The 12,165-nt window shown below is 49.1% G+C and overlaps 1 protein-coding gene across 1 annotated transcript; it reads left to right on the forward strand.

The window, feature by feature from the left end:
- Positions 1–206: 206 nt before the first annotated feature.
- Positions 207–8,425, forward strand: krt8 (keratin 8). Its single transcript, XM_079742094.1, has 8 exons — positions 207–727; positions 2,902–3,110; positions 4,269–4,329; positions 4,440–4,535; positions 5,144–5,308; positions 5,781–5,906; positions 6,653–6,917; positions 7,443–8,425. Exons 1-8 carry the CDS (start codon positions 317–319, stop codon positions 7,742–7,744), a joined length of 1,635 nt encoding a protein of 544 aa, XP_079598220.1. The 5' UTR covers positions 207–316; the 3' UTR covers positions 7,745–8,425.
- Positions 8,426–12,165: the final 3,740 nt, after the last annotated feature.

A 12,165-nucleotide genomic window follows, 5' to 3' on the forward strand; every position in this document is an offset into this window, starting at 1 on the left:
TTCCCTGTGTGTAGAAAGGAGCAGGTATTCACTTGGAATGGCTGGACAATGTGTCATGGAGACCACAAGTGTTCTGTTACAGCCCCGCCCCCGGCTCCCCCCTCAGCCACGGCCCGGGCCAATCAGAGCGCGCCACAGTCCCCTCCCACGGCTGCAGGGACTTTAAAACTCTTGACTAACTTCGCCTCTGCCTATCCTCTCCGGTCGCCTCACCCCCCAGCACTGAAAGCAGCCGTTCCCGCTGTCCACGTCTGCCTGCCTGCCTGCCTGCCGAACCGTTTCCATTACTCCAGACCTCTCCGCGACCGACGCCACTATGTCCAAGAGAGTCCAGACCAGCTACTCCGTGCGGTCCAGCTCGGCGCCGCGGAACTACAGCAGCGCGTCTTACAGCGGCCCGAGCATGGGCAGCAGCCGCCAGAGCTACAGCGCACGGAGCACCTTCGGGGGGGCCAACCGCGGCATGGGGGGCGGCGGCGGCTTCATCTCCAGCACCTCTGCCTACGGAGGCATGGGCCTGGGCTCCAGCATGGGAGGTGGCGGAGGCATGGGTTTCGGTGGAGGCATGGGTATGGGCATTGGGGCCCCCATCACCGCGGTGACAGTGAACAAGAGCCTGCTGGCCCCTCTCAACCTGGTCATTGACCCCAACATCCAGGCGGTCCGCACCCACGAGAAGGAGCAGATCAAGGGCCTCAACAACCGCTTCGCCTCCTTCATCGACAAGGTCAGTCTGGGGCTGGGAGTCTGTGTGTGTGTGTGTGTGTGTGTGTGTGTGTGTGTGTGCATGTCCGCGTTCATTCATTGTTGGCGAGGTGCAATGCTTTGCGTGAGCATTGTGTTCATGCAAAAGATAAAAGGTTTGTGCGTGTGTGTGTGTGTGGTTATAACCCGTCTGTGTGAGTGTGTTCTGTTCTGGGTGTCGGGGCGTCTGGTTCTGGTCGGTCGGGGCGGGGGGTGGACACACGTATGCTGGCCACATGGGGTGTTGTTGGCTGATGGAGTCACTTCATCTGGGTGGAGTAATATGATACGGCTTTGGTCGCATCTCACCACACGCACATTGTAGTCTGTCGCTGTCTGCCGGGCGGAATTGTGTGTCATCTGCAGTTTGCGAGGGTTTATTCGAGATCATCATTGTTGTTAATTTGTTAATTTGTTAAGAATGCAGCTGACTAGCGAGATGGAAGGGTGAGGGGGGGGGGGGGGGGGGGCAGAAAAGTTCCATTGCGGAGAGAAAGAGAAGGAGAGAGAAGGAAAGAGAGAAAGACAGAGATGGGTGTGTCCGTATAAAACTTGGGAGTTGCTGATTAGGAGTTACCTTGGGACTGCCCCTCCCCTTCAGATGGGGTGTGGCCTGGTCTGACACGCTCACATGCACATGCACACACACACACACACACACACACACACACACACACACACACACACACACACACACACGCAGTCACACAGACACAGCACATCTGCGTTGCAGACGGAACACGTTAACAATGCACGAGTGTTGCCAGTAATTCCGCCTTGCATTGTTTTGGGACGTTCAGAGCAGCTTGTCTAAACAGAACAACCTTCACACCAAATTTAGTCAGCGCAGAAGAAGAGCCTGCGCAGAGGGTTGTGCGCTGTGGGCCTGGCCTGATTGTTGTCACAATGGCGTGTGTGTGGTGCAGCTCTGGGCTCGGGGTTAATATTTAAAGAGCGAGCCGGTTTCATGTTCACCTGAGTGCAACTGGATTAGTTACGTAACCCCGCCTCCTGTCTGCTCCATTGCCGGGACAGGGAAAAGCCAGATAAACCAACTCTACTGCCACGGCTCCTGCAGTACTTACTGATAACTTTGATCCTTTGATGACTATCCAAGGAAGCAGGATTAGGAATGACAGAGAGAGTTTTTGGTGTAGGGGGAGGGAGGTACGATTCTAGAACTAACCTGAGAAGTGCAAAACAACACCTGGCAGGGTGGTGGTGGTGGTGGTGGTGGTGGTGGTGCAGGATGGAGTAGATTCACTCATCTGGCACATCTGTTTTCACACACGCTATTATTACCGTCAGTAAATATATCACCTTCCCTCTTTGACTACACCCCCTCCCCTCCTCACCCCACCCAAAACCCCACCCTCCCAGTATCCATTCCTCTCATCTTATCCCTCCTCCCATGGACTCTCAACCCTCCTATCTCTCTACACTGTCCCTGTAAATACCATGTTATCAACATTCCTCTTCCTCCACCCTATCCTCCTCCTCCTCCTCCTCCTCCTCCTCCTCCACCCTTCCCTCTGCTCCTCCACCCCTCTTCTGTCCGTTGGCACTGATTTCAATATCGTCTCCCTTTCAACGGCATGCGAATGTCGTCTGGTTTGGCTAACCTCCCTAGACCTCCACCTCCACCGTCTTACCCCCCCCTCCACTGCTACAATACAATACTCTGCTTGTGGAAAACAGGAAACGCTGCTGGGTTCCTCTTGCCACCATCTCTTTTCCAAAGCCTCCTTCCTCTCCACCTTCCACCCACATCGGTCCGGCTCCTGCCAGGATATGCTACGTCATCCCCTCTGGAAAAACCATGACCGGCATGGATACACTAGGCCCAAAGCAATAACACAGCACTTGGCACAACCCACAGCATGCATTGGGAATGCATGATTCACTTTTCAGTGGGATCTGCAACGGGAGGTCATTCCCAAGCAAACGGCTGGCTGGCTAAACGAGGCCAAGTCATTCATTCATTCCTTCACTCGCTCAATGATCGCCAGGGTTTATCCATCGGCGGGGCTGGTTCGTTCCATCCCGAGCGGCCGCTGCCACGCCTACTGCAGGGCCTCGCCGCGAACAATGGCCGTTCTCCTCGTTAGCCACGCCGGGTCTAAACGCTCTCTTCCCTCGTCCCCCCTCCCCGCCCAGGTGCGCTTCCTGGAGCAGCAGAACAAGATGCTGGAGACCAAGTGGAGCCTGCTGCAGCAGCAGACCACTTCCCGCTCCAACATCGACGCCATGTTCGAGGCCTACATCTCCAACCTGCGCAGACAGCTCGACGGCCTGGGCAACGACAAGATGAAGCTGGAGGCTGACCTCCACAACATGCAGGGGCTGGTGGAGGACTTCAAGAACAAGTGAGTACCGGTGGAACGCCAGAGCGCTAGAAGAACTAGTGACCGCTAGTGGAACTAGTGAGTACTCGAGGAACTGGGGACAGCTAGACGAACTAGGGACCACTAGAGGAACTATTGACCACTAGTGGAACTAGGACCCATTAGACGAACTAGTGACCACTAGTGGAACTAGGGACAGCTAGAAAAACTAGGGACCACTAGAGGAACTAGTGACCACTAGTGGAACTAGGACCCATTAGACGAACTAGTGACCACTAGTGGAACTTGTGAGTACTACTGGCCACGCCCTGACTGAATGACTTTGTTGCTTAGAGAGGTTCTGAATGGGTTAGGAGAAGATGAGAAGATACACCACCAGTAACACTCATCCTTTGTACATGTGCAGTTTTAGGGAACATTATCGGTTACTGTTTGTGTTAAGACTTAACAATGGGTTAAAAGATGCACAAACTCCAACACAAAGGCTTCACAGCTCTAATCATAAAATAGTTAGGGCATTTTTAAGAAACCGGTGTAACCTCCTGGCTAAGTGTTTTAGTGTTTAGGTCTGAAGCAACTTCCTAACAAGGCCATACCGTCAGGCACCAGGGACGACCCATTTTATCTTTGTGAAACGAGGGGGATTCATGAAGTCATCCGAACATTATTCACACGCCAGGGGCTACTCCCCACATCTGCTCTTGGTTAGACTACACCTCGAAGGAATCCAGGGAGTTTTCAGCGTTAGCTAGGCTGTCCTACGTTGTGATGAGCAACGGATTACATTCACACCTCATGGATCCCATGCCGCAAGATTCAGACCCTAAGCTGCCACGCACCCAATGATGCAATAAACGCCTTTCTATCCATCTTCATGTGATCCGGGGAATGATTTTCCTGCTATATGCTATCGCTATTGTACATTGTGCACGCACACACACACACACACTGGGATTATCTTCTCTCTATCTTTCAGAACACACATGTTAACAATGAAACCGCTCCTTTAGTTCTGCTGGACAGATGGGCCAGTAAAACTTAAAAAGTAGCTGAAACAATTCCAATAGCTTCCAATAACTTAGTCATTTAGGAGACAGAGTTGTGCTGCCCCCTAGTGGTCCATTAGGAGAGTGAGTGTGCTTTGGACTGTATCTGATGGCATCTCTTCTATCTTCCCAGGTACGAGGATGAAATCAACAAGCGCACAGAATGTGAGAACGACTTTGTGCTCATCAAGAAGGTCAGTCGGAGGGAATACATACACAGTGATCTCTTTTACTTTAGATGACCCTATTGTGTTAGTTGGAAAGTATACAGTACATCTAACGTTTCCCTCACTGTGTGTGGTAGGACGTGGACGAGGCCTACATGAACAAGGTTGAGCTGGAGGCCAAGCTGGAGAGTCTGACCGACGAGATCAACTTCCTCAGGCAGATCTATGAAGAGGTACGCCCCGCCCCGCAACACACACCTCCGTGCTCCTGCCTGTTCTGACACCAGCGTCACTCCGGGTTCACCGACGCCCTGAACTGCTTTAGCGTGCGTTTTCTCAAACCACACACGGCAATCGTAATTTAGTTACGAGTTGGCCAAAAAAATGTCTTCTTGGAATAATAACTAGGACCAGATTTGGTGCTCTCCACCTCGTATTTTTCCCTTCTGTGGTTCTGCTATGGAATGTTATCTTCCCGGTCTGAGCGTTTTTACGATAACACATCTGGTGTGTGTCACTTTCTGTTTGCGTCCCCCCCCCCCTCATCTGTTTGACGTTGAGTCGTCGTGACGTTGGTGTGTGGGAGGCTTCAGAACACAACAAACCCCAGTTCAGCCCCAGGGGGGCTGAACTGGGGTTTGTTGTGTTCTGATGCCTCCCGGACACAAGCCAGGGCCTCACCCGGGGTGCCTGGGCTAAGGTTTGCGCATCGGCTAAAAACCTTTCCAAGCCCTCGGTGACCCCACTGGCAGCCCCCCCGCCCTACTCCCCCCCGTCCCCTCACGCTCGGGTCCATCTGACCGCCTGTCTCCTCCCCGCCCCCCTCCTCCTCTCCTGCCAGGAGCTGCGTGAGCTCCAGGGCCAGATCAAGGACACGTCGGTCATCGTGGAGATGGACAACAGCCGCACCCTGGACATGGACTCCATCGTGGCGGAGGTGCGCGCCCAGTACGAGGACATCGCCAACCGCAGCCGCGCCGAGGCCGAGACCTGGTACAAGTCCAAGGTGAGCCACCAGGGGGCGTTGTTATCGCCGTGCTCAGCGGGAGCGGCGTACCTGATGCACAGTGGGTCAGAGACAAACAAATTTTGATTCTTCTATTTGTCTTTGCACATTTTTGGGGATTTGACAATAAAACTAGCTTGGAACTTTTGAGAAACAACCCAATGAGGATGCAAAGTGTATTTGTTGACGATAAATTGCAAATAGAGATATTGCGGAGGTGCAATGGCAAAAAAAATAAATGTTTAATTGAGAAGTAAAATAGTATGTTAGTATAGTTATAGTAACCTATAGTAACATAAATAGTATCATTTCAGACTTTTGTGGGTAATGATTTTATTTCCTTCCGCTGCTGTGGCTAGACTGTTCAAGATGGAGGACCTTAAAGACCATCCTTTAGCCTACCTCCTGACTAAAGCCAACCATGTTCAACTCCTGCGGTGTCGCTCACGCTCTTGTCCCCCCTCCCCTCCAGTACGAGGAGATGCAGACGTCGGCCACCCGGTACGGAGACGACCTGAGGTCCACCAAGACGGAGATCGCTGACCTCAACCGCATGATCCAGAGGTTGACGGCCGAGATCGACGGAGTCAAGGGACAGGTGAGCGGACGGCCCAAGGATCGGTTAGCGTTCATTCCAGGGATGAGCGCTATTCAGCCCAGGGAGGAGTTTAGCGCTCAGGCGCGTTTGTCCGTTTGTTTTGGCAACCTGTCACTTCGTATGGCTGCCTGTGGGTGTTTATGTAGCGGGGGGGGGGGGGGGGGGGGAATAGCCGTAGACGTATAGACGTATTGGTTCCACTGTAAACATGGTTAGCGCAGCTAACCATTCTCACAGCTTACCGTAAACATTGGCCCCTCGTCGCTTCAGTCCTGTTAGTGTTTGAACAAACGGCGAACAAGGGATGACTTAAGATCATCGTGTTGAGGTTATTTTTGTGTAATGTGAAAATGTATAAAGATATGCGATATCGAGGGAATCCGACGCATAACTCATAAGTCACAACTTTGTGGAATGGTTGTTGCTAGGTAACGCACTGAAGTCGTGCTAGAAAAAAACAATAGTAGGTATGTATTATTTATCTTGGATTGGGTTAGATTCCATGTTGGTGGTGAAACCAACCGAAATATTGTACATAAAATATGACGAAAATCAAAGAAAGATCATTGAATTTCCTGGACTGCGTTGGATGAAAACAAAGCTTTCGGCCCCGTTCCATCGGGGTCCAAAAAATAAGCTACTTTCCCGAGTCGGCGTTCCTACCGTGCCTCAAGTCCAGCAGCACGCCCACCCGACGCTGGCCGTCTCCTAAATGTCCCCCCTCCCCCCTCCCTTCCCCCCGTTAGCGTGGAAACCTGGAGGCCCAGATTGCCGAGGCGGAGGAGCGCGGCGAGATGGCCGTGCGCGACGCCAAGTCCCGCATCAAGGACCTGGAGGACGCCCTGCAGAGAGCCAAGCAGGACATGGCCCGCCAGATCCGCGAGTACCAGGACCTCATGAACGTCAAGCTGGCGCTGGACATCGAGATCGCCACCTACAGGAAGCTGCTGGAGGGAGAGGAGGACAGGCTGACGCACGGCATCAAGTCCATCAACATCACCCAGCAGAGCTGTAAGTCCCCCGCTGGATCCATTCTGCCGTGTTGAGGGGAGGGGGCGTTTGGTGTGTCGGCTTTAAGATCCTGTTTTGGGTTAGTCTTGGTCTTAAACAACCTAAAAATTGTTTAAGAAGATTGGAGAAACACAACTATTTTGACCATAGAACTAGACTACAGTGAACAGGTCCAATGAAAGATGTTTGGTGCGTCTTTAAGACTCTTCTCTGGTTAACAAACTAGTCGTTCAACAACCTTAAAATGGGTGATAAGATTGGAGAAACGCAACTATATTGAACGTGTAACTAGGCTACGGTGTATAGCTCCCATGAAAGATGTTGAGTGCGTCTTTAAGACTCTCTTCTGGTTGAAATCTGTCTTAAACAACCTTGGGTAAATGGGTAAGAAGATTGGAGAAACACAACTAACTAGGGTTTATAGCTCCCGTGAAAGATGTGTGCTTTGTCTTTTGTGGAACTATATCAATGTTTGGAAGAAGTCATTAATGGTCTCCTTTCGCCATCCCCTATTCCCTGGTTTAGCGAGCTACGGCGGCGGCTACGACGGCGGCTTGAAGACCAGCTACCAAAGCGGCTACTCCAGCGGCTACGGTGGTAGCAGCGGCGGCTACCAAAGCGGTGGCGGCTACCAAAGCGGCGGCGGCCACCAAAGCGGCATTAGCTTCAGCTCCAGCAGCGGCGGCGGCGGCTACGGTAGTGGAAGCTACGGCAGCGGCGGCGGCAGCAGCTTCACCACCCAGACCAAGAAGAACGTGGTGATCAAGATGATCGAGACCAAGGACGGCAAGGTGGTGTCCGAGTCCTCGGAGATCGTCGAGGATTGAGCGGGTTAACGGAAGTCGAGAGGTTGAGCTAGCTCCATAGCTAGCGCTGTAGAAGGCCCCCGTGATGTTTTCTACCTGTCCCCTAGTAGTTTTTTTAGACTCACAGTCCACTACCCTAACACTCATGTAACACATGTCTGAAGAAAACGCTTGGCAGCCAATGTCCGACAGCAATTTTATAAAGAAGTGTCTAAATGAAGCAATAACAACCCTCTAACCCTACCAAAGATTCGAAAAGGGACCAAAGAATCTGTTGTCCATGTTTTGTACGTATAAAGTTTTGAATGTTTTATCCCTGTCTGTACAAAAAAAAAACTTTCTGAAGTTGTCTCAAGTGGTCAAATAAACCCGCCGGTGAATAGTGACTAATACATTGATATTTTGTCTTTTTAATCCTTCCTATGCAAGTTTGTAGCCCAAACTGGTCACTTTTTTAAAATTTGCTTGCACAAAAATAATTCTAACAACCCGGGGACAAGGCGACGTCGTCAAAGCAATGTGAATGTACTGAAGCCCTGCTAGTGTTTGTGGGTCAAACCGATGTCTTAAGAAAAGCCAGCCGCATTGACACCAATGCACGCCGTTCCTCTGTGCGTCCCGTCCAGACCTCACAGCACCATGTGGTCCCGAGGTGGCGGTTTTGCTACCGAAACGAATAAAGAAGGTGTTTACGAAAACAAACCGGCTCATCCGCTGTGTGGTTTATAAGCCAGTTACGCCCCCCCAGATAACCGGTTGCATTAATTCATGAGGATGGATGGATGGCTTGATGGGAGGGTGTGTAGCAGGTTGCCTTGGGAATGGAGGGATGGATGGATATGGGATGAATTAATGGGTGTCGGGTTGTTGCATGGGAATGGATGGAAGGATGAATATATTGAATTTATGGATGATGGATGGAAGAATATATGGCTTTGTGGGTGATTGCATGGATGAATAAAATAAATGAATGAAGAAAGAAAACAATTTGTATACTTTAAATAGCATGAATTTAAAAATAAAAAATCCATTTAAGAAACTACAGCAGTGGTTAAAAATAAGGGAGCTGTATAAGTAGGTGTGCTTGCCCCTTCTCTATTTGAATGGTAGAGTTTCACTTGTCACATGAGTATATATGACTGATACCCATTGGTCACTCATATGAGTATGGATGTCTGGGTGTACTAGGGAAGAATGGGAATCAGGTTCAAATGGCCATACAGCATTGAATATTCACTTTCCCCTTGGCTTAGCAGGACAATGCAAATACTTGTATGTGTATGTTGATAAAAAAAAACACAAATACACAATTGCCTTATTTTAAATCTCAGGGTTAAGCCCAAAATGTGTCTTCAGGTAAATGATCAAATTTGAGTATATTTTTACCACTGTAGCCTCTGTGCCAGCAGGGGGTAGTGTCGTACTGGTAATTGCCTTGAGAGCTCCGTTAGCAGCACTGTGTTTTCATCAGCAGATGGCGCCTTTGTGGTGCTTCTTGAGTAACGGTGGGCCTCCATCATAGTACTACTAGACCTAACTATTAGCATAGGGTTATTATAGAGTAGTTCTTACAGAGAGCTAGAGAACGGGGCAGCCTCTTGAGAAGGCAATATTTATAAATGCACATAACAGTCAGGGTACAGAAAGAAAAATGAATATGCTAAAACAGAAAGAAATAATACAAAGTCAAAATCAAGTGAACTTTATTGTCAGACCGACCGTGCAACAAGTTACATAGAGGACCATAGTTTCCCCATACTCCAAATGTGCTATTAATATATTTACCACACAACCTATAACGTATAACATAATAAAATATTAGTGCAAAAAGACAACAAATAAACAGAACATATACAGACAGACAGTTCATACATTATACAGATTAGAATATTCACAGTGTTATGAGGCAGTTGTTGATGTTCAAATAAAGGTGCAACATAGTAAAGATCCAATATACTTAAGAGCAAAAAGTGCCAAATAACAGCATGGAGATACAGTAACAGTATAATCATGCAGATAGCTATTGTGCATATGAAGAGCAAGTTCATGCGTGAGCTGAGGAGTCTGATGGCCTATGACTCTGGTAGTCCTTCGCCGCATTCTGCGGTAGCGCTAGCCAGATGGTAGGACGGGTCGTGTGCTGGACGGGCGGGGTCTTTGATGATGGTGGCGGCTTTCTCGCGGCAGCGGGACGGGTGCAGATCCTGGCTGGATGGCTGGGCTGATCTGGTGATCGTCTCTGATGTCCTGGCCACCCCCTGTGGAGCCTTCTGGTCGCCGGCAGGGCAGCTGCCGTACCAGACTGAGAGGCTGCGGAGGTGAGGACGCTCTCAACAGCACCCCCGTAGACGGTGGTTAGGGCAGAAGGGGGGATGCCTGCTCTCCTCTTGTTCTTACTTGTTCTTAATCAAAGCGATTCATAGGAACGTGCCCAACCCCATACCCAACCTGGTTGGCCATGTTCCTGAAGGATACCTACAGGCAAGAGTAGATGTTTAAAATATCCAACGGAAAAAATCCCGCCCCTCCCTCCTGGCCTCCGTCCGCTCCCCAAAACACGTGACGTGACTAGCTAGCTAGCTTTACAAATAGCTCTGCCTAGCGGCCTAGCCTTTGGTCATGCCCAATGAGTGCATAGGCAGAGGGCTTGTAGGCAGCCGGGTAGGTTGGTAGACCAACATGTAATAGGCCTTCCAATCATTTTATTCGGACCAGGTGAAATGATTGGACAGGACATTACTGGCCTGCAACGGCCAAAGTACTGGACGTTTTTCTTTCTTTTTTTATAAATATGTCAAAAGATTCTCTTCAAATGAGTTGCCTACTTTACCTAGGCAGTTGTACTTTAGGTATTCTACCTAAAGCGATGAAGGGCAATGTATGACAGGAATTTTGCGTTTTAACAAAAACATTGTTCAAAACTGTCCAGTATTTTGCTTTCAAAAATATTCATAGTCGGTTCTCAACTAACCTAACCTAACTTGGGTAAGGGGAAAAACATTTCGCCGCCTTTTAGACAAAATGTCTCTGTTATCATGGCAACGCTTATCAACGACCAAGATCAAGTGTGTCAATCTTTCAGCGTGTGACGTTCCCATCATAGACAAGAGCAAGAGCAGTGTTGATACACTGGGGTGATTATATTTATGGTACTGAGACTTCAGTCAGCCCCAGGACTGTTTGGAAAGGTAAAGCACAGATTGCTTTCGAGTATGTCCTTGATCAATCCCGGTAGGGGTACTTAACTCGATGAGCTGCCCAACTCAAAAGGTACAAAATATCACATGAAACAATTGCTCATTTTCCCCCTTGGCCTCACCCCAAGAGAGCATTCCTAGGAAAAAGGCACTGGTTGCCCTGCAGCACTAGCGCTTTAGGTTTCTGTGTGATGGATCCTAGCAGACAGGGGTGCGTCTTACCCATCAGACATTAGGGTTTGAGGTCCAAGGAAGGGTTGGACAGGCTTCGAGACATTAAGTCAGTAAGTCTCTCTGGGCGTACACATGAGTATGGATACAAACCTACAAACACTCACCAATGTGCACACTAGTACCCCACCTTGAGAGTCGCTGCCCTAGGGAATTTGGCACCAGCCAGTGGTGCTACTGGTCCAACATTTGTAACAGCCCAGTTGAGATTTAAAAACGACCCCTAGTGGCCGATATCCAGAGGTACTCCGTTCCCCACCAGATTCACTGCTATAGGCCTTAGACAAGTGCTACTATTCCAAACTATTCGTAGAGATAGTGTCGTAAATTATACCCACTGTCTAATACTCACAAATTACGAGAGGTCGAGAAGGGCTAGGGTTGAATGATCAAGGCTTTATTGTCACCGCAGAGAGTAACAACATCACCTGAGTTGGTTTGAAAATAACTCACAGTCTCCCCAAAGATGTCCTTGGCCAATCACAATGCTCTAAGCTACGGGCCCACCCCGTTCTCCATTAGCATTTATGTCCCGCCCACGATGTTTAAAATCCATTTCATACAGTAATTCAAGCATTATGTACAGAAGGGTTACATATTAAACATTTGTTACATGAAGTTACATATTATACATTAGTTATATGAAGTGGTCTTTCATTAAAATCCATTCATCGCCTTGTTTATCTACCTGATCTTAAATCACCATGATATACCACATGGGTTTAAGAGATGAGCCCTGCGAAAGCAATATTCATTTAAACAGTAAAATATGCCATTGTAATAGTTAACAATTCCACTTTATTTGTCTGTGGCATATACAGTCATAATCATAAAGCTGGTAGTGTCTGATTTTAACCAGGGTATGGATTTGTTATCCTAACTCTAACTTGGAGCCTACAGAATATACATTCTAAAACCATAGGAGGGCGTAACTACTTTGCTCCAATATCCATACTATCCGTACTTACTAGCCTTAGTTTGAGGACGTAGGGTGTCCCAATTCAGATCGGGCGA

Source organism: Pollachius pollachius (assembly GCF_949987615.1).
Source record: "Pollachius pollachius genome assembly, chromosome: 8".
Lineage (NCBI taxonomy): Eukaryota > Metazoa > Chordata > Actinopteri > Gadiformes > Gadidae > Pollachius > Pollachius pollachius.